This window comes from Nelumbo lutea, chromosome 8 (assembly GCF_056320005.1).
Source record: "Nelumbo lutea isolate HS-2025 chromosome 8, American lotus-T2T, whole genome shotgun sequence".
NCBI classification, from domain to species: Eukaryota; Viridiplantae; Streptophyta; class Magnoliopsida; order Proteales; family Nelumbonaceae; genus Nelumbo; species Nelumbo lutea.
The window spans coordinates 6,609,034-6,629,846 of NC_142691.1; the positions used below are offsets into that span (position 1 = coordinate 6,609,034).

Here is a 20,813-nt window from a genome sequence, read left to right on the forward strand (position 1 = left end):
ATTTGGAGCATATACTGCCAAACAAGTCGATAGCTTGACGAAACTGGAATGCCTCACGGTTGTCCAAACTGGCTTTAAAACCAAAATCGAATGCCTCAAGGTTCTCTTACTTCATGGCCTTGTTGGTTAGAGAAGCTCTGCCTCTGCGCGACAGAGACACGAAGGTGAAGCGCCGACGACTCGACCGAAGCTTCTCCTATAGGGAGATAACAATAGAATCAACGTCGTTGAAGGACGTGGATTCTGATAAATTGAAAATGGAGATAAAGAGGTAGGCTAAAGCAGTAGTTGCTTATGCGCAGGAGGTGACTAGATGTGGTTCTCATGAATAAACCAGACTATTGAAGCATATACAGCCATAATTGGGTGGTTGAAGGTTCATCAAAGCCACATATGGTATTTTTGGTAGTCTCCTGGACCAAGAAAATCATCATTCTATGGCCGCAGCAAAATTGATGAACTATGGTAGAGGCATCGCATTGTTTTTCTGGACCAAGCTTGTTGCGAGGAAATTCATTTTACACATGAAGAAAAGAACAATGCTCTCACAGTCTTCGGAGAAAAGGTCTCCCACAAGAAGGAGCTCAGATTGTGGCTGCGTAGTTCCGTGGTAAAAAAATTTGTGATTCAGCTGCTTCGACACCAGAAGGTGATTATCCTCCTCTATTGTTTATTTTGCTGTGGTTTCTCTGTTGCTTATTCTACAGTTTCCCCTACCATAAAAAAATATAGATCCCAACTAAGCATTGACAGCCATCAAAATTTACATACTGCGTTTCATGCTATGCAGCTGACCAACCCATCAAGTCTCTACATATCAATTCAGCCAGAATGAATGATCTAAAAGAGTGAATGCAAGTTTGGATCCTAGTCTCCATGACCCATGAAGAAAGACAAACCTGCCAAGCAAAGGGTTCAGAATTGAAAAGTGATTATATGGTGGGCATCATCTATATATGTTGATAGATGGATAGATATTCCTTTTTTTTTATAAATATAGATATTCCTTTTTTACTATGTATAAAAAATACACAGTACAAAGAAAATGAATAATTTGCTCCTTGTATATATTGAACTGCAAACTAAAGTACATCTGTATTAGAGCCATAACTCAAATGGGAAAAAAAGAGAGAAGACTAACCTCCGCCATAATGCACCAAGCCATCGATTACTTTCCCTTTCAAAAACATGATTCGTACAAAGTAGAGGCAAGCACTTAATATACATTCTATCTACTTGATAAAGACAGATGATTGACATTTGACATTTCACAATTTAGAATATAGTCTGATAGGTTTGTCGATCATTGATGAGGTTGGTTTTAAGGTATCTATACCGACTGACAAAGCCGACGAAGGAATCAAAGTTTCTCTGGGTTTTGTAGCGCCCACCCATCACTCTATTTTATTTTCTCCACCCGAATTATTCCTTAAAAGTTGCTTAGAGCAAATGTCCTGTGCCTGGGTTGCATTCTTTACACGATTTGCTTTCACCCAAGCAGGTTCCTGGAAAAAAATAAATCGACATTTCATGATTTTTGGCTTCTCAAATTGTCTGCTAAAATAGTCTAATCTTTCTGGACCATCTCTAATGCACATCATAGGACATGTTGAGATGCAACAGGAAAAAGAAAAGCAGAGGATAAAAGAAAATGGACAGCCAGCCCATTTATGTACCAGCCAGGAAAAAGTTCACCTCTGGAACAAAGTGAGAGAACCCAAATTGTATGAGGAGGATGTGCTCCATGATGAGAATCACTGCTAGTCCTGGCTCAATTCTCCATTTGCCCTCCTGATCGAATAAATACATCAAAAGCCCACAGTTGGTGCAGATTGACATCGCTATCAGAAACTGAAATTCCAAGAAACACAATATTTTAGATAGATCTCGGAGTGTAGAAAGAAAAATGGGAACAAAGGAAGATAGGTCATGGAAACTCTGCCTTTCAGCAGAAGCATCTGCAACCACATATACCGGAATCAATGGTCTTTTCAAAATGACTAAAGAGGAAAAAAATCAAAAGATAAGTATACTTATTTTAGTATAATGGTTTAGAAATGCTTTTTCTATAACGCTTGTTCTCTAAGTTTATGTCAACACCTAAAATTTAACTCCAATTTTCGCAAAACACAGAATGCACACAAATCATTTCTTGACACTAGAATCCAGTAAGAGTTGGAGGTTTGGGAACCCCCACCTGCTGTATGATAACAATACTTCATCAAAGTATCAAACCAAACCGTTGAAGGATGTTATGTACTACATGAAATATATTTAGCCATGCTCCAATTGTTGCAGACGCACGAGGAATAGGCCTCCTCAACATGACAAGCAACTTTAATGCATCTGTTCTGATAACTGAAATATTGTTCTGCACCAAGTGGTAACACACAATTCAGATTTCTTCCCTCATTGGACTCCAATGAGAACCACGGTTTACCAACAGCTTATACAATTATCGTTGCTAATATGGTTTAACTTACCAATAAAGTGAGGGAGAAAGCAAGGGGAAATGCACATGCAAACATCATGACCATTCCAAACTGCAATGCCAACTCCAGAAAATCTGCCAAGCATTTTGTATTCTAGGTTACTTAAGAAATTTAATCGGGTCCCAAATACCAAACTTTGCAATTTGGCCCATTACCATCAAACAGACCATCTTCAAATTCCTCTCCAGTGCTTGCAGAGTAAGCAGGTTTCAGATACTCTTTCTCTACTCTAGAGGTCATCTGGATCTTCCCTGTTGATGATACCTTCTCGTGTTTTTTCTTGCTTTAGGAAACATAAGATGAGTCAGAAATTGTACTACAGTATTTTATTGAGAAGGTAAATCTGTTGAACAAAATACTATACTAAATAAATGATAAAGAATGGAAGGTTGTCAAGAAACTTACTAGATGGCTCTACATTTTTTATAGCTGTATTTGAGATACGGAATAGAATTTTCCATCAGATTTTGCAATACCTGCAAGATATCTTCCCAGTTTCAAAATATAGAAAATCAGCAAAAGATGGATGAACAAAAAAATAGGCAAAGCATCAGTTACTCTTACACGAGACACAATCAGGCGTTGAATCAGAGTTTGGCGAAGGGTCATGAAATTTTGGAGCAAAAGGGCATGATAGAACAAACCGATATAATATTGCATAAAATAAAGGCCAAAAACCTGTGAGAGAATGTGTAGCTTTATTGTTATGTGCATTTTTATTGAGATACAAAAAACAACACACAACATCCCAATGTCAAATACCAAAAACCTGTGGAAGAATTTAGGCTGTCTTTGGTTTGAAAGAAAAGGTAGGGAAAGGAAGGGAAAAGTAAGGAAGCCTTTACAAACCCAGTACAGGTTTTCCTTCCTTTTCTTTCAAACCAAATACAGCCTTAGAGTTTCATTTCCATTAAGATACAGCAAAAAACCAACTAGTACTCCTAATACTAAAATTTTTGCTTCACCTTGTATACCAAGCTATCAGCCCTAATTTCTGTGCTTTTATTGTTTTCATCTTTAATGAGCTTGACCGAAACTTTGCCCCCAATTTTTGTGAAGCACCGGATGGCAAAAAGATAAGCAGCTGTCAGAGCGAACCTGAAACAACAAAAATATACATGAAGATCAGGAATAGATATAAAATCCACCAACCATTTTCTACTAAATGAATAGATGCTTTTTTTAGTTTGGCAGACGAAATATGTGCTGTTTCTATATATATATATATACAATAAGAGCAAGAACAATGAGGGAAGAAGGAATGAAAATAAAGTGTATAAAAAAAATTGTTTTTAACCAATTGATGAATTAATTTCAGTCATTTAACCTCACTTCCAATAGTCCAAGACCATGCAAAGTAATGTCCCACAGATGCCACAGAAAAACTAATAACAAATGATATTCCAGTGGTAGAGAACTGTGGGAAATAGTGGAATAAGTACATTTTTAATTAAAGGAGAAGTTGTAGGATCTAGGTTACAAACACAGACTGACATGATTCTACACTAGATATATTCCTAAGAGGATGACCAACAGCCAAGAAGAATGAGTGAGTGAGAAACAAAGAGAACTGCAATTCAGATGGCAATACGCAAGTGAGTAAAAAACAAAAAGAACTACTATTCTGAAATATGTATAAAGCCAAAATGAATTAGAGTACAGCAAGATCAGTAAAGAGTTGGTAGTTCACTCTGTCGCTTTTATCACCCAAGATTAATTCATAGTTTGTCACATTCTTCAACAGATATTGCTTTTCCAGATGCTAAATATGGTCATTAGCTAACATACATGATGTTTAGAAAATGATTCATCAATTATAGGGCCATCAGGCCCATCACAGGCAACACAATCAAGACCTATGAGTAATAAATGCATGGCATACTCAAATGTGGAAGTGTATCTAGAAACCATACTGGTGGTTTAGAGTTTGGACTTCAAACTAGGGGTGCAAAATGTCAGACATCATTTCTGTTCTAGTAGTTAATACAAAAAAATTAATACAATGTCAAGACAATAATAATGACCATTTACAGGACAAAAAACAAACATAACCCATATTCTTACTTCATTACATCAGATCCAAGAACTTGGTATATGTGTGCATATGCCAACTCAAACGGCAACTGGAGACAAATAATACTCAAGACAATGACAGCATCATTTCTGAATCTCAGTAGATGTCCAAACCACTCATTTCTTTGAAATGCTTCTTTTTGTTTCCTTTTATCATTACCCAACTTCTTCATAAGTTCCACATCAGATTGAGGGTCACTCCTCCCTTTGTTCAGAACATTATATTCAAAGTCCACACCCATTGAATGGTTCATCTGCCATCTATGCAAAATATGCAAAAGAAATGGGTATCAAGGATGAGAAAGGTGGTTATGACATCTAAAGAATAAGTTAATGTGTCAATATACCTGAATTGAAGAGCAGAGTTCTTGCGCTTCCAGAACTGGATTAGTAGTACAGCCCATAAAATAATGCTTATGAAGAAAACAGGAAGTAGCCATAATTGCCATGATCTGAGGAGGATGATATCAAGCATGGAGTGTAAGCATATAACTAATGAAACTAAATCACATAGACAAAACTGCTTGAGTACCTAAATTGACTAAAGAGATTTTAAGCGAAGCAAGGCCTACCCAAAGTCAATCAACTGCAAAGTAAGCCCACATGCAGCAGGAAAGAACACCCACTGTGTATACATTCCAAGAAAAGAAAAATATGTGGCAATCTGCATATAGAATATATTCAGTCATTGGTTGTATTGTAATGAAAAATAAGGATGAAACAATGCATCCAAAACCATATATTTGTTTCACCTTTGAGCCGAAGTATGAGTAAATCTCATCAATTGGTTGCTGTGTAAAGTCTAACCAGTTAAGTGCCCAATGTTTCAAGAGATGCTTCCTCTTTGATTCATCTATAAATCAAATATTGCCTTGGTTCACATGCCACCAAAAAATCATGGATAAGTTTCAAAGGAGATATAAGTCAGTATACCATGCAAAGGAAAGAGCTGTTTGACAATGCCTTCACATTCCAATCTTGTAAGTAGAGATTCCCCCAGTTTCCACTGAAACTCTTTGTCATTAAATCTTAGAGTTATAATTGACTCAGTCCTGTTAACCTGTGAATTTCATTTTGAATAAGCTCAGTTCTTGTGCAACAGTAGTCATCTATTGCAGAATTAGCCAGGAAGAGAAATAAGGGGAAATACTTCAACAATAGGCATGGCATTTAAAGTGCGTATAATGAAATTTAGATATACCCTAAATAATGAAAAAGGATAAAAGTAAGATACCCTGTTGGTTGGATTACTAAGTAAATTGAGTTGCACAACGCTACCACAGGGAAAACACTGCTAGAAAGAAAACAACTCACAATTCCATAAATCAAGGGCTGAAAGCAATAGAACCGCTCAGTCCAACTAAACAAAGAGCCATCAGGTTGCCTCACAAATTCTTCAACCTCATCCCAGCGAAATGGTAAATCCATTCCTGAAACCAATCACATGATCAAAATTCTAATACTCCAGAATTAGAAGAGATCATCCATTCTTACATGAAATTTGGAGAAAAATAGGCCACAAAATGATGCCTCTTATTTATTTATTTAGGGGGGGGGGGGGGGGGGGAGGAAAAAAGTAGACCCAATAATAGAAGGGGAAACCAACTGTTATTACCAATGTGAGTAGGCTTCCTTATTTCCAAATCAGCTGCAGCTTTCCCCAAAATTTCCAAAGGTGCTGCCAACTAAAGAGGCACTGAAAATTAAATAATAGGAAACCAGATAAAATTGATACCCAAAATCCAAAATTTACCAAATGTAATAGGGAACATAGAATTATAGAGCAAACTCTTTTAATAAGGTATCCATTAATAACATGTTTGTATTATAAACAAACATCATAGTCATCATCTAAGCCTTATCCAAGTATATGGTTTCAGATACACGAATCCTGTTTCACCATTCCATTTTGTTTAGTGTCATATCCATTGTTAAATTGTGAGCACTTAAATTATTTCTTACCACTTCAACCCGTGTCCTTTTTTATCTGCTCCTAGACCTTCTAGCCCCTTCAACTTGCAACAGATCGCTTCTTACAGGTGCTGTAGATGGTCTTCTTGCATGTGACCAAACCATCTTAGTCTACTTTTTCTCATTTTATCATCTATTGGAGTTACTCCTAGGTTCCTTTGAATGACTTCATTTCTGACCTATCCTTTCTAGTTTTTCCACTCCTCTCACCATATGCATATCTGCCACACCCATTTTTTGGACATGAATTTATATTGTGGAAAAATTACCAACAATGTTGTCAAGTAAATATAAAAAAGAAAAAAATGTTAATTCCATCTATGGGAAATTTATTGAAGATCTTGTCATTTTCTTCCTCTCTTGGGGGAAAAAGTAACAATTAAAGCAACCCAAAGCCTGATAATAATGCACAAAAATGCACCTAGTAGCTTGGAGGAATGAAATTCATTTCCTTTTTGACTTGTTCCATTAACCATTCATGCACACAATACCTTAGTTCAGGAGAAATTTAAAGTTCGGAGGAACCTTCCCAGAATTTAAAAAAAAAAAACAAAAAAAAAAAAAAGAGAGATGCTCCAATTATTGCTATATTTTTTTCACCAAGACTGGCCACCTGAGTTTCTAATCTGTTAGAAGATAGTGTATAAGAAGAATCTCTCATATTCTAATTCTTGAACTTGATGAACTTGTTCCTTCAGTTAACCTCATGCCTGTCTCTAATTAAGAAACTTGTACGACTATACAGCTCTAACCTTTGTTAGAACTTCAACCAATGAACATTATACAAAGTCTTGTCATTGCATGCACCAAGATTGCACTACCAACCCAGACTACTTAGGTATTGACCAAGATTGATTTCACTGGTTAAGCAACTCAACGTTGACAACATAATCTCAAGATTGATATAGCTCTCCTAGGTATGGTGAGAAAAAAAAAAAAAAGAAGCTCTAGGATAGAATACTGCACATGTTATTCTATGTTTTATTAATTTTTATTGAATTCAAAAAACTAATCAAAATTTGGTTTATTGTGAGTATTTAACTGTTTTGGCAATAAAGGTATATCCCCGAGAAAGATATATCCCCGCCTATGGTTTCTCAATCAGTTAGTGGTGATGAAAACCAGGACTCATCTTCATATACCCCCATACAAGCTTTTGACCGGTCAAGGATTTGAAGGTAATGGCAGTCGGTAAAATGACAACATTGAGCCAAAGGAAGGAATGGCAGGTCAAGATAAGGAACATCCTTGGGTGATACAAGAGAACAGCCTAAATTCTAGTCCAGTTGTTAGTGAAAGATGACTACGGTTGTTGCAAATGTTGATTTAGACGATGGACCTCAATTTGAGGAAGAAAGACTAGACATCATGGAATTGAAAAGGTTTAGTGCTATAGTTCAAAAACGACTTGATGCCAGGTGTGCTGCTACTACAAAACAACAAAGGAAGTTCAACTTGTTGTGGCAGGGACAGAGACTCAAAATGTAGAAGTTGACGCTCATTCTGGTGACATTGATCCTGGAAACATTGATGGACCAGACAAGAGTGAGGTAGAGGAAAACATTTTAGATCAAGGTTTCCTATCTGTTTGAAGGAAGAAGAGGGTTCACAAATCCAAAAAGGAACAAGATCTAAATAAGACTCTAGCTCCAGCACATAAATCCTCAAGGCAAAATAAGGATTATCATCCACTATATTCTACTTGAAATTATATTTACTGTATATCTTTTAGGAGTATGTGCTCTCTTGTACTGGTTTCTTTGAGGAGTAATGTTTTTGTCCCCCCCCCCCTCTCCCCCCCTCTTTCTCATTAATAAATTCCCTTTCTTTTCTTTCTAATAAAACAATGAAGCTTCTAAAGTGTGCATGCTTACCTTTCTTCCTTATAAGTGTTCTATCTTGTGTGGTAAGTGAAGGGATGGGAGATCCATCATATGGATGGCCGAACCATGTAGGGTGGATGGACTAAATTTCAAAAATTTCTTTCTCCCATCTGGGAATCCTATTCCCTAATTTAGAAAAACTGCATTTTTCAAGGTTCGTTCTTGAAACAAATCAGACCAGATCTGAAACCAAAAGGAAACAAGTAAGGATATAGCAGTAACTCCCAATGTAGGTGTTCACTCCCAACTGTGATTCTTCAGCAAGAATCGTGTAGGGTTGTGTGAGCACGACTTCAGATTGTTTCTTCACTAAGAAACAATAGCAAGAACAGTTCTTGATCACTCCAAGAGGTGGAGATCGAATTGGGTAGGGGCGGCAAGAACTGGAGGAGAATTCTGCAGATTGCTGAGAGACTCCAAATGGTGAATTCGCCCTCTATTTATAGCCTTCTTTGGATCAACTTCCTAATCCAATTAGGAAAGGGTTTCGTGATCCAAATCTGATATTTGGATCTGGACTCTTAAATGGATAAGACTTATCTTATCCTTTAGCTAATCTTAACCAGATTATAAACCAGAATTTGCCCCTTTTTAATTAACTCACTTAAGCCCAGTTCGAAATGGGCTTTAAGCCCATTTAGTCACGTAGCTCACTTTTCCTTTAAATGTTGGCTAGCTTGGCTCTCTTTGTATGGCATGGGACCCTAGCATTGATCTACACATCAGCCACATGGGTTCAGCCTAGCCTGTGTTACAAGGCTTGGCCGAATTCACTGCTGAACACAGTGAACCCCTTGAGTCCATCAATATGGACTCTTACGAGCCCAACATTTACACTAAATGGTCATTGGGTCCAACCACCTTATGAAGGCCCAAGGACTGTGGGCAGATGCAAGATTAGCCCATTAGGTATAACCCTCAATGGTTTTACACTTAATCTCTCATCCCATAATGATCAAACATTGTCCGACGAGAGAGGACCTCTCCCTCGGCTGCAAGATACATTGTTGCACTCTCTACTCACATGGATCCCGAGAATTAAAACCTTTTGCAAACATTTTGTGAAACCATAATATATATGTATATCTCTATATAAATATATTTTGCAAAACAAATTTCAACAATTTGAAATCAACTGCTGATAGTTTAGGTTTCCATCAGAGAGAGTGCATTCCCCAATCATTCACTTTGTCCGACAAAGGGGCTGATCTTGTCACTATGATCATCCACTCAAGTGAATTCTCGGACTACCCCAACATACCCAGGTTTTGACCTGGTCAAGGATCTCACTAATTGGCATATCAAAGATAGCCCACTTCGACACCTAGTGTAGTACCATAATTGATCTAAGAGTCAAGTGTAACATTCCAGTTTTGCTCATCTATCTCCAAGGTCCAGGGAAATACTGGAATTTGGTCCAGTTTAGGGTTTCAAGAAAACCCACACTACATGTGCCTCGGGTCTCACCCTGACAACTGAGACAAGCCACCCCAACTCACTTGGCAGCACATCAGTGTCAGCCTTGGCAGGATAAATCTCTCCAGATCTATCCAACGGCTGTGAAAATTCTAAACTAACACGAGTCTCATAAGTGTCTAGTTTAAGGGTATTACACAGAAACACACCACAATAACATGAATCAAATATGTACTATTATTCATTTACAATAAATGTACCAGTACATCAATCTGATTAGAGCTAAGGGCATACACTGTCTAACAAGTAGTGTTATATATATGGGCATTGACACAAGAATTAGAATCTGATACATGTTTCAGAGTCCGATTCAGTAAAACAAGAATATGTTGACATGTCTATGGAAAAAGTATATAATAAAAATAGTTCACATTTTTTTAATTTTAACATTATACCTACAAAAAAGGGTTTATGAAATGTTGGATTTGTTGTTGAGCTTGAAATGAAAACTGGCATTTATCTTGCATATTAGTTGTTTATTTATGTCAAATAACCTAAGAGATAAAAAGAAAATATAATATAGAAGTGTGCCTCAAGAACCCATGGAATATTAGAAATCCATTTAGGTATGTAACAATGGTGGTAAACTGATTAATCAATTTTTAATCTCTGCCCTTGCTTTGTCTCTTTTTTATTTTTATTTTTTGATCAATAACACTTTCATTAAATCATTGGTAAATCATCAATAAAGAATTTACAAGAGGAAGACAAACACACTTATCTTCCAAGAGCCACAAAGAGCCTCATGAAAGGAAAAAAGGAAAAAGGACACTAAAGTTACAGCTTAGTCCAAAACAGTGAATCCCTTTCTGCCCCTTGTTTAGCTAAACCGTCAGCTAGGGAATTAGCCGATCTTTTAACCCAACATGTCTTAACTTCCATCTCCCGCACCAGCCACTTGAATTTCTTCCTCTCATTATTGTACTTCCATAAACCATTTTGATCTTTAGTCAGCCACCCCATCACCACCTCTGAATCCCCTCCAACTATGAGTTTCTTGATGTTCAACTCCTTAGCTTTCCAGACTCCTTCCATAACTACAAAGATCTCAGCTCTAAGGGAGTCACCCACTCCAATTGGGCCTGAGAACATGGCAGAGATGACCCCATTTTCGTCCCTAAAAACACCCCCAATCCCCGATTGTCCTGGATTTCCCCTACTACACCCATCAAAGTTTAATTTCAAGAATCCACCAGGTGGGGGAGTCCAAACCACATTCATTTCTGACTTGGTCTGTGTGCAATTTGCAATTTCACCCCACTTCCTCAACATGTCATCCACAGTGTAATCTGTGAATAGTTCCAAAGATTTCAACCACTGTACCGCCCTAATATGAATGAAAGCCCTCAGATCTGCTGCTCCTCTCTGGGTTTCTGAAAATATCCTGGAGTTTCTTTTTTCCCACTGTGTCGAACATACTGCAGCCCTTAGTCCTCTCCACGTTATCCTTCCCCTTTTTATCCGCCACCTGAAGAAGGAAGGGGAGAAAAGGCCCTGTAAATCTGATGGACGATTCCAACTGCATCCAAATAAGGAGTAAGCCCAATCCCAAATTGACCTCATAAAGTGGCAAGACACCAGTAGGTGAAAACCAGTCTCCCCATCCGCTTTGCACAGAACACACCACTGAGGTGACAAGCAAGTATTGGGTCTCTTCTTTTGGAGTAGATCACTAGTGTTGATTCTTTCCAGATAGGCTTCCCAACAAAAACTACCAACTCTAGGAGGTATTGCTCTACACCAAACCTCACCAATAGGGAAAGGGGGGAAGGTAGGACAGGTGGACCGACTTAAGACTTTGAAGAATGAAACACAAGAGAAGATGCCACTGGGGGTAGGTGTCCAAATTCTAGAATCCGCCCTAGTGGGGTCTAAGAATACGTTATCATGAAGAGCAATAAGGCTCGAAATACTGTCGAGGTCTGAGTCCCTCAAATCCCTTCTTAGACCCAAGTTCCACCCAATCCCAGAAGTGGAAGAGGATAGGGTGGTGAAAGACGAGATCGGCTCATTTTTCAAATCAGAAAGAGCAAACAAAGAAGGAAACCGATCCTTTGAAGGGGCACTCCCCACCCAGGTTTGTTCCCAAAATTTTATGGAGTTACCAAAATTCAAGTCATACTTGATATTAGGGGAGAAAACTGGTAGCAGGTCATGAATGGCTTTCCAAGGAGAATTGCTTGTGGTCCTAGCTCTGATTCCAGCATCCCATCCATTGTGCTCCAACCCCTCCAGCCCATGTATACTTGCCACTATTCTAGCCTATAGCTTCTCCTTCTCCATAGGGAACCTCCACAACCACTTCCCCAACAGAGTCATATTCCTTCTCCTAATACTCCCAAGCCCCAAGCCACCACAAGACTTACTCCTACATACTATCTCCCAGCTAACTCTATGATCCCTCTTCTCCTCTCCCGACTCCCACAGGAAATCTCTCATTAGCTTCTCTAATCTGTTAGCAACCTTCACTAGGATTTTAAACACTGACAGGAAAAAGTTGAGTAAATTAGCAAGCGTGGCCTTAATTAGTGTAATTCTCCCACTGAGAGAGAGGTAGTTCTTTTTCCAGGATACCAGTCTTTTTTCAAACCTTTCCACCACCGGGTTCCAAAAGCTTTCTCTCATGGGATTAGCACCTAATGGCAACCCTAAGTAATTCAAAGGCCACCTTGAAACTTCACACCCCAACACTTTAGCACTCTCCCTGATCTCTCCCTCCTCCAAATTCACCCCCACTACACAACTTTTCCCAAGGTTAATCTTCAAGTTAGACATTTGCTCAAACAGTTGTATCACCAACTTCAAGTTTCTGATAAAGCTCACATTACGGCCTTCACGAAACAGAATCGTGTCATCAGCAAACTATAGGTGAGTGAGGGGGGTTTCCACCCTCCCAACTTTCCAGCCTCTAATGAGCCCCCTAGAATCTACTATGTGAATCAGTTTCCCCAAAACCTCCGTAATTAGAATGAACAAGAAAGGAGACAGGGGGTCTCCTTGTCTTATACCCCTACTAGCTGGAAAGAAGTCTACCACTGTCCCATTCACTAGCACTAAATAATGAGAACTCCAGACATAGCCCATGATCCACTTACACCATCTAACCCCAAACCCAAATTTAGTCAGAACTTTCCTCAAGAAGTCCTAGTCCACCAAGTCATAAGCCTTTTCCAAGTCCAACTTACAGACCACTCCCTTCTTCTTATCCCTCTTAAGGTTCTCCACACTCTCATTAGCAATTAAGATCTGATCAGTAATTTGTCTTCCACTCACAAAGGCTCCTTGGTAGTGTGCAATGATATCTGGTAGTACCTTCTTCAGCCTCAAAGACAACACTTGTGCAATGATCTTGTACAAGCTATTAACAGCACTAATTGGTCTAAAATACTTCGGGTGGGATGCATATTTCTTTTTTGGAATTAAGGCTATAAATGTAGAGTTCACACCTGGATTGACAATTCCTCTCCTGAAAAACTCCTCAAACACCTGCAAGAGATCATCTTTCAAGATATCCCAACAGTCCTGATAAAAAGCCATTGTGAACCCGTCCGGCCCTGAAGCTTTTGTTCTATCCTCCTTACATAACACTATGGGCCAGTGATCTGAGGTCACCTTCTTTCCTCCTTACATAACACTATGGGCCAGTGATCTGAGGTCACCCTTGGGAGAGCTCTAGAAGGCAAGGTTCCCCAATGTTCTTCCTAATCCAAAGAGAACAGGAATCTATCCAACTTAGAGCAAATGGGTCTAGATTGGAGATTTGACCACATAAATGTCTTATGGGCTAGGGAAATCTCTTTAAGCTCAAAGGCATCCACAAAACTGTTAAACTTCCTCATGCTTTTTGTCACCCTTTGATTAACCTTACTGGACTCCTCTGAGAATCTGATCACATTGAAATCCCCACACATGCACCAAGGCCCGTCCCACAACCCTCTAACATCAACCAATTCCTCCCACAACTCCTCTCTCTCTCTGTAGTCATTCGGTCCGTAAAAATTTGTGAGCACCCACAAATAGTCATCCTCTTGCTACTTAAACTTCATAGACACCGAGTACTTTCCGATCAGCTCCTCCAGACCTTCCACCGCGTCCCTCTTCCACATTGTTACAATCCCCCCGGAAGCACCCCACGAGGGAGCAGCCACCCAGCTAATTCCCCTGGCTTTCCATACACTCCTTGCCCATTTATCATTAAACTCCATTCTCTTGGATTCTTGCAGCAGCACAATGTCTGGGTCACACCGTCTTATTACCTCTTTTATTGTCGCTCTCTTTCTTTCACTCCCAATTCCCTTCACATTCCAACTAAGAATCTTCATTCCGCTTCTTTTTACACCCCTTGCCACCTACCACTACTATCCCCTTTCCTTCTATCTCCTTTTACCTCGAGCCTCTTGTCTCCTTCTACATCTCTCTTCAATCTCTATACTTCATTCAATCTTCTATTCTTTATTCTAATCTTCTCCTTCCTCTTCTGTAAGCTTTCTTTCAACACATTCAAATCTTCCAACCTGCAACCCAACTTCCCTACAAATTCTGCTATCATGTCTTCTCTCACCGAGTCCACCAATCCTACCCTTCCTACAAAATCTCCTCCAACTCTGTCCACCTGCCCTTTCTTCCTCTCCTCTAGTCCCACCTCTATTCTTTCCTCTCCATCCTCCCTCCCTTTTCTATTACCTCCCTCCTTCCCTGCTCTCCCCCCGTAGTCCTCTCCATCTCTACCCTCATTCCTTTCCCTCCTCTCCACTATCCCCTCCCCTCTTCCTTCCTCCCCTTCCCTCCTCCAGATCACCTTTCCTTCCACTTCCTTAAACACTCTTTCAATGATTTCCCACACTTTTTCACTCCTATACCTTCCTTTCGGCACCTTCCCACAATCCTTCCTTCATCTCTCCCCCTCCTCGGAGAGCCCGTCTGCTGGCTCGGTCATGGGCTACAGAACATGGAACAGGAATGGAATTTGGAACCAAAGACACAGGAGACACATTAGTAGCACAAACCGAAATCACTTGGTTACTTGGGACTGATGGACAAGCTAGAAGAGGACTGCGCCCTGCCTCCCTCTCTTGTTCTAGAGATTGGTAAACGTCTATCTCCCTGAGTTGGTTCGGAAGTACTTCCGTCCTTTGGTCACCCTGGTGATCTTTCCATTCTACCCCTGGTTCACCCCTAGATGGTGTGTTCCTACTCTGCTTCCGGTTCTCCCCGTCTGCCCCTTCTAATAATCCTTGCACACTCTGTGGTCTTGGGACTGAGTTGAGCCGCTTACAATCTTCACATTGGAATAAACTTGCAATATTCCACCCATCCATGTCACCTCCAGCACAACTGCCTTCATCATTTACACTGGCCACGCTAGTACCATCAACAGAAAAGTCCTCCGATTCTTCATCACCTTCACTACACTGCACCCAACCTTCATTCTTCTCTTCGTTTTCTTCAGTTCTTCCCCTAGCATATCTTGGCTTCGACCTCTCTGAGGGGCGTCGCAGGGGGCTAAGCTCCTTCAGCCTTCATCGCAAAACCCACTGCCTCGCTACTGGGGACGACGATAGACCGTTAACCTCGTCTATCAAAGTCGTGTCCCCAATCACGTGGTTCACTAAAGGCTCACACGCCTTTTTAAAAAACTAGGTCGGGCCCGCTGACCCATTTGGGCCTCTGATCGCACCCAAAACATTCCACATGGGCTTTGGCCCATTCCTAAACCACCGCGACTTCACGTGATTTTTAAAAGGGTCACACGCATCCAACCCCTGGCTCGGTTTGGTTATAACTGGTCTAGTTTCAGTTCTTCCCTGGACCAGCCCCTTTTCCTTGTTCAATAAAGGCAGATTGGCGCCAGTTACGACCTGTGCAAAAGACCTGCCACCCTCCAGACTTTTCACTGCTCCCACATGCCTAAATCCCATCCCCTGAATGCTACCCTTTTGTTTCTCCAGCCTTTGTTTTTCCATTTTAGTGAAAGTTCTATTCTTGTTTGAATCATCCAATCCTTTCTTGCCACGTAGTTCTTCTTCTTCAACCTTCTCATCTCCCTCCCTACGAGCCTCTTTCCAGAGCACCGATTCAATGGATGAAGCCAGCCATACTGAGTAACAGAGCCCTTCAATTAGCACCTCTATCTTCCGAGGAATCTCCTCAGGTTTTACACCATTCAATAAAATGGAAGCTGAACAAAGGTCTCCCCAAAAGGCACCTCCTAATGATCCTCCACACATCAAAGCAATGGCTTCAGCAACTTTTTGCTTCCACAAATTAAAGGGAAGTCCTAAGATGCGCACCAGTACTCCATCTTCAACAAAGAAATCTTTGGAGTTTGATACCAGACACCATCTTGGTACTGTGAGATTTCCAAGATCAGCTTGGATATTTAATGCCTCAACTTCTACTCTATTCTCAAGCAGATCCAGCACAGCCTTGTCCTTCTCAAAGGGTGTTAAATAAACGTGCTCTTCAACTTTAAACTTGCTGTTAACTGATCTGCAACTTTCCTCCAGTCTAGTATATGAACTGAGGCTTTAACTATCAGCTTACTTTCCCAATCTCCTCTCTGTAAGTTTACTCCCATTCTGTATTTGCTTGCCCCAGATGTCACTAAAAGAGTCTCTTGCTTATTATTGCTCACCAGACTAGTAGAACTGCTTATCTTCCTTTTAATTGTTACTTCTCTTTTAGCACCCAAGTGTTGCAGCAGTTCACATAAGACCCCATGAACTGCCTTCCAGCCCTGACTCTTCCTTCCTTTTGGGAGGCAGACCATCTGCTTTCTACCCTTGCCAAAAAATTCTGTGAAAGAAATAAAATAACCTTTAAGGTTTCTCTTACACTCTACAACAAACCTTCTTCCAGTTTCTGAGAGAAACTCTTTCCAACTATTTTGTTTGCCTTTGTTACTTGCACCTTCTACAAACTCCTTGAACCCTTCAATTACCCCAAAACCTTCTAACAGCACCATCCCTCTCTTTGCTTCCCTGATTTTCAGGCTCAGCTAACCATTTAATCTCAGCTCCTCAAATAGAAGCTCATTGTCTCTCTTTTATTATGAGAGAAAAGGACTAGGATTCCACATTGCTAGGAAACTAATTTGCTTGAGTGAATGAGATAGTCCGGGATATGGATTTTATCTTGATTTGAGGTGATAGGCTGCAGTAGTCATCACTTAGGAAACTATTTTTATGTTATGCCGTGTGCATCATAGCAGCCAACCCAAGGTATAATTTATTGAAAATTTTTCTTTTGCTTGTTCCATTTATAAATGTTTGGATTGTTTAATATTTAATTTTCAAGCCGTAGAGACTTGAGAATAGTCTGCTAGCCATTAGTACTAGCGCCCTATTAAGCGGGCTAGCTGTTACCAGTTAGCAGTTATGGGCCTTTAAGGCCCATTTACCCATTGGACTATCTAACCTCTATACATGCCTAGTTCAGGTTACGGCAGCAATAACAACAGAGCTCGTATTCCTCTCTGGTTGTCTACAGCTTCTCAAGTTTTTCTTGTTTTTTTGTCTGAGTCTCTGATTTGGAAGTTCAATTTGGCTTAGCGGGAAGTGGTTGCATTCTGATGTATCCTGGAGTCTTACTCCTATGTAATGAGGAAATTACCCAAAAGGGAGACAGAATCAAGTTCAATAGACAAAAGTGTCTCGATCGGTAAGTTCAAACTATAATACAACCTAAATTGATGAACAAGCACAAAACAGCATTAAAAGCAGATGACGTTTTAGGCTTTGAGTAACAAAACAAGAGAAATATATATTTAACAGAGACCTCAAAAAAAAAAAAATGATAAAACACATTGAAGAGGGAAAAGAAAAAAGAACAAACCTTAATGAACTCATCTGCAAGACCAACTACGAACTCAACTATCAATCCCATCTTCCTCAGTTCAGAAACCAAAAGCTCAATGCAATCACAACTTGCATCTTGCTCCTTCACTGTCCTCATCGGAATCGCCACCGCAATTTCGAACCCAGTCTGTCCTTCTTCTTGCCTATTCATCTCTAGCCTCCACCAAAAGCACTCCCACTAACTCACCTGTTCCTACAACTGAAATGACCAGATGGGTCTATGGAGCACGATCCGGCTGGTCTTAGCTGTCCGCTACCTTACTTCCGAACGGGGTAGCAGGGAACCTGAAACGGAGGAGATGGGAAAGCTCCGGGGGGGAACCCGGTGTAGAGGCTCCGAAGCTCAAGTTAGAATCCTTCAAAAGCAAGGTAATACCAGATAGCGCAAAGTTTGCATACCTCCGTTGTCGGGGGGCAGGGGGCTCTTATAGTCACTTCGTGTACTCGTCCCGAGGCCCTTGTCAGATCGGGTATGATTACCCTTGTGCTTGTCAACTCGGCCGTCGTCCTTTCTGCTGAGACAGAACCGTCACTGCCTAACCGTCTAACTGGAGATGGCGGCGTCAGTGGCGGTGGCAGGTGACCGTTTAGAGTGCTGCTGCCAAACGTCAGATCCCAAGTCAGTCAGGCGTGGCGCCCTCGGGCACGGACTTCCCTAGTGTCAGGCATGGTACGACTTATTTGGTTTTGGTGCCCAGAAGATGATGCGAAGTGCTGAGCGAGGCGGTTTTGAGCTCGGAGGTATCCCGAGCTGTTACAAGGTGGGTCAGTTCGGCGAAGTGTATCCCGAGCTGTTACAAGGTGGGTCAGTTCGGCGAAGTGTATCCCGAGCTGTTACAAGGTGGCAGTTCGGCGAAGTCTATCCCGAGCTGTTACAAGGGTCAGTTCGGCGAAGTCTATCCCGAGCTGTTACAAGGTGGCAGTTAGGTGAAGTCTATCCCGAGCTGTTACAAGGTGGCAGTTAGGTGAAGTCTATCCCGAACTGTTACAAGGTGGGTCAGTTCGACGAAGTGTGTCCCCTTGTTCCCGCCTAGGCTTGGCTCCTTTTGTCGAGCTGTCGTTTCTGCCACGTGTCTCATAATAGAGAGGTCGGACCAAATCTTCCTTCATCAGGTCTCTATTTCATAACTGAAACCAGACAATGGCAACATGGATAGAAGATAAACACGACCTATGTAATTCGAGAAAGTACAACAACGACAACACCACCGACAAGAGGGAGGCAAAGAGGAACTGTTAGGGGGTGACACACAGACATTTTCGAATGAAGTGGGCACATGGCTCTCTTCTAGTTAGAAGAATGGCGAGTTTATTGTTTTAGGAACCATGAAGTAAGACCATGAGTGTGGCGAGAAATAATAGTTGATGACTCGATGTGTTGTTGACTACGGTGTCAGTGAGTCGGTGATCTCACGGGATGAATGGATATGAATCACATGATCCGGAACTCTAGGTTTTCATGATATTTGTTTGTTCGGTTAAGTAGTTTAAGTGAGCTTGTATTTGGTTAATTGGTTTCTATTTCTTTCCTTCCTTTCCTTTTCTTTCAAATAAGGCATATGGCCCTATTTGGCTTTTTTTTTTTTTTTTTTGCGCGGGCCGGTGATTTTTGGTGAATCCAGCAGTTTTAGTTTTGGTATTTTTCCGTTTGGTTAAAGAAAAATCTAATTATTGAAAATTATAGCCTTAAAAAAATGCGAAAAACCCATTTCAACATATTTTTGAGAAGTTCTAAATGGGGTTTTTCACATTTTTTCAACTCGTCTTCACACAGAAAGACACACATTAATCAAATAGTCATCAAGTTACTAAGTTTTTAGTGCAAAAGTTCACATCGCCTTTTAACTGTCAAGTTTATCGGAAGATCTTCTAAAAAAGACTTTCCAAAGGACACCTATAACCTTAAAGGAGCGCCTTAAATTTGCATTTGTTCCTCACATGATTCACAACATATCATAGCCTTGCATGTTTTACTGAATAGGGATTGACTCCTCATAGAATCACAGCACATCCCATTGTATCCAATGATTAATAACTTATAAATATGGGAGATGTTCCCAACGTGCCTTTAAGGCATAATTTTGAGTTCGGTGTGACTTGAGGGAGGATTCTAAAGAGCAGATCAGACTCTCCCATTACAAGTATGGGAGATATTTCTGAAATGGAGTCCGGATATGTTTCTCACACCAATCTCACAATATGTCCCAACTGCCATTGGGAACATCTCCAGTGCTTATGTGTTATTATTTACAGATAGATGTTCCCAATATAAGGTGGGATGTACTGTGAGATTAGTGTGATGTGTGTTCTATGAGAGAGCAAATCTCAATTCCGAAAGTGTGGTTGGTTGCAAGTGTTGTGAGGTTGGTGTAAAATGTATTTGTCTCTCACACAGCACTCCTCATAGCATGTCCCAGCCACACATCGATAATATCTCCCTTGCTTATATATTATTCACAGGAAAATGTTCTGTGGAATGTGCTGTGAGATCAGTTTGAAGAACAAATCCTAATTCTCGGTTTGGGAGCTAAAGTCTAGCGGATTCTGGATTTCCAAAATGGACCCCACTTGAATTGATTTGTGTTTGGTGAAATTGTGAAATATCCATAAAACCAACAGTCGGTCATTTCAAGGGCTGTCCACCTCAGCCTTTCTGACTTTGCAAGGTGGATTTCATAGGAAAGAAAGCTGAGTATGCTTTGACGAGACGGGATCTGCTCTTTACAGGCGCCTCACACGCACAGCCTATCATCTACTTATTAGATATTATTCACGCGAGATGTTTTCAATGCCCGGTGGATGTGCCTGTGAGGCGCAGCAGATCCCGTCAGTGCTTAGACATGCTTATTTAGTGAAAAACTTTAAAAGAGTGTCTTTTTATAAGTACTTTCATGCAGTGGCTTTTAGCTTTGCAAGGTGGGTTTCATTGGAAGTTATATTTGGTCGAAAACCTGTAAGGCCCAAATTCACTTTAATAAAGAAAAAAAAAAGCATTTTCAATGAACTCCGTTTTAGTGGCTTCTTCAAATCGGCTCAACGAAAGCAGTTCAAATGTTCAATTA

General features: G+C 40.5%; 1 protein-coding gene and 1 long non-coding RNA gene across 3 annotated transcripts; one reads left to right on the forward strand and one right to left on the reverse strand.

Annotated features, from left to right (window-relative positions):
• The first annotated feature begins 39 nt into the window (after positions 1-39).
• LOC148842414 (uncharacterized) lies at positions 40-1,082 on the forward strand. Its single transcript, XR_016103215.1, has 2 exons — positions 40-649; positions 791-1,082. It is a non-coding gene; the product is annotated as an uncharacterized LOC148842414 (long non-coding RNA).
• On the reverse strand, positions 1,050-17,902 carry LOC148842415 (anoctamin-like protein At1g73020). 2 transcript variants are annotated; one of them, XM_088957490.1, is made up of 16 exons: positions 17,729-17,902; positions 6,181-6,250; positions 5,880-5,995; positions 5,499-5,625; positions 5,318-5,418; positions 5,138-5,229; positions 4,913-5,017; positions 4,557-4,826; positions 3,458-3,590; positions 3,057-3,170; positions 2,898-2,968; positions 2,648-2,775; positions 2,484-2,566; positions 2,264-2,371; positions 1,696-1,851; positions 1,050-1,505 (listed from the first exon to the last, which is right to left on the reverse strand). In XM_088957490.1, the coding sequence occupies exons 1-16, from the start codon at positions 17,900-17,902 to the stop codon at positions 1,395-1,397; spliced, it is 1,959 nt and encodes a 652-aa protein (XP_088813616.1). In that variant the 3' UTR covers positions 1,050-1,394. The 2 variants fall into 2 exon arrangements, with proteins under 2 accessions (XP_088813616.1, XP_088813615.1); XM_088957489.1 differs by lacking the exon at positions 17,729-17,902 and having other exon boundaries at positions 1,292-1,505; positions 1,677-1,851; positions 6,181-6,266.
• Positions 17,903-20,813: the final 2,911 nt, after the last annotated feature.

Excerpts from the sequence above, each read along its gene's own strand:
- LOC148842415 (XM_088957490.1), bottom strand. The coding sequence starts at position 17,902 with ATGAATAGGCAAGAAGAAGGACAGACTGGGTTCGAAATTGCGGTGGCG. Across the intron at positions 5,230-5,317 it reads ACTCATACTTCGGCTCAAAG|ATTGCCACATATTTTTCTTT; the intron begins GTGAAACAAATA and ends TTCTATATGCAG. Across the intron at positions 2,776-2,897 it reads AAAAAATGTAGAGCCATCTA|CAAGAAAAAACACGAGAAGG; the intron begins GTAAGTTTCTTG and ends TGTTTCCTAAAG.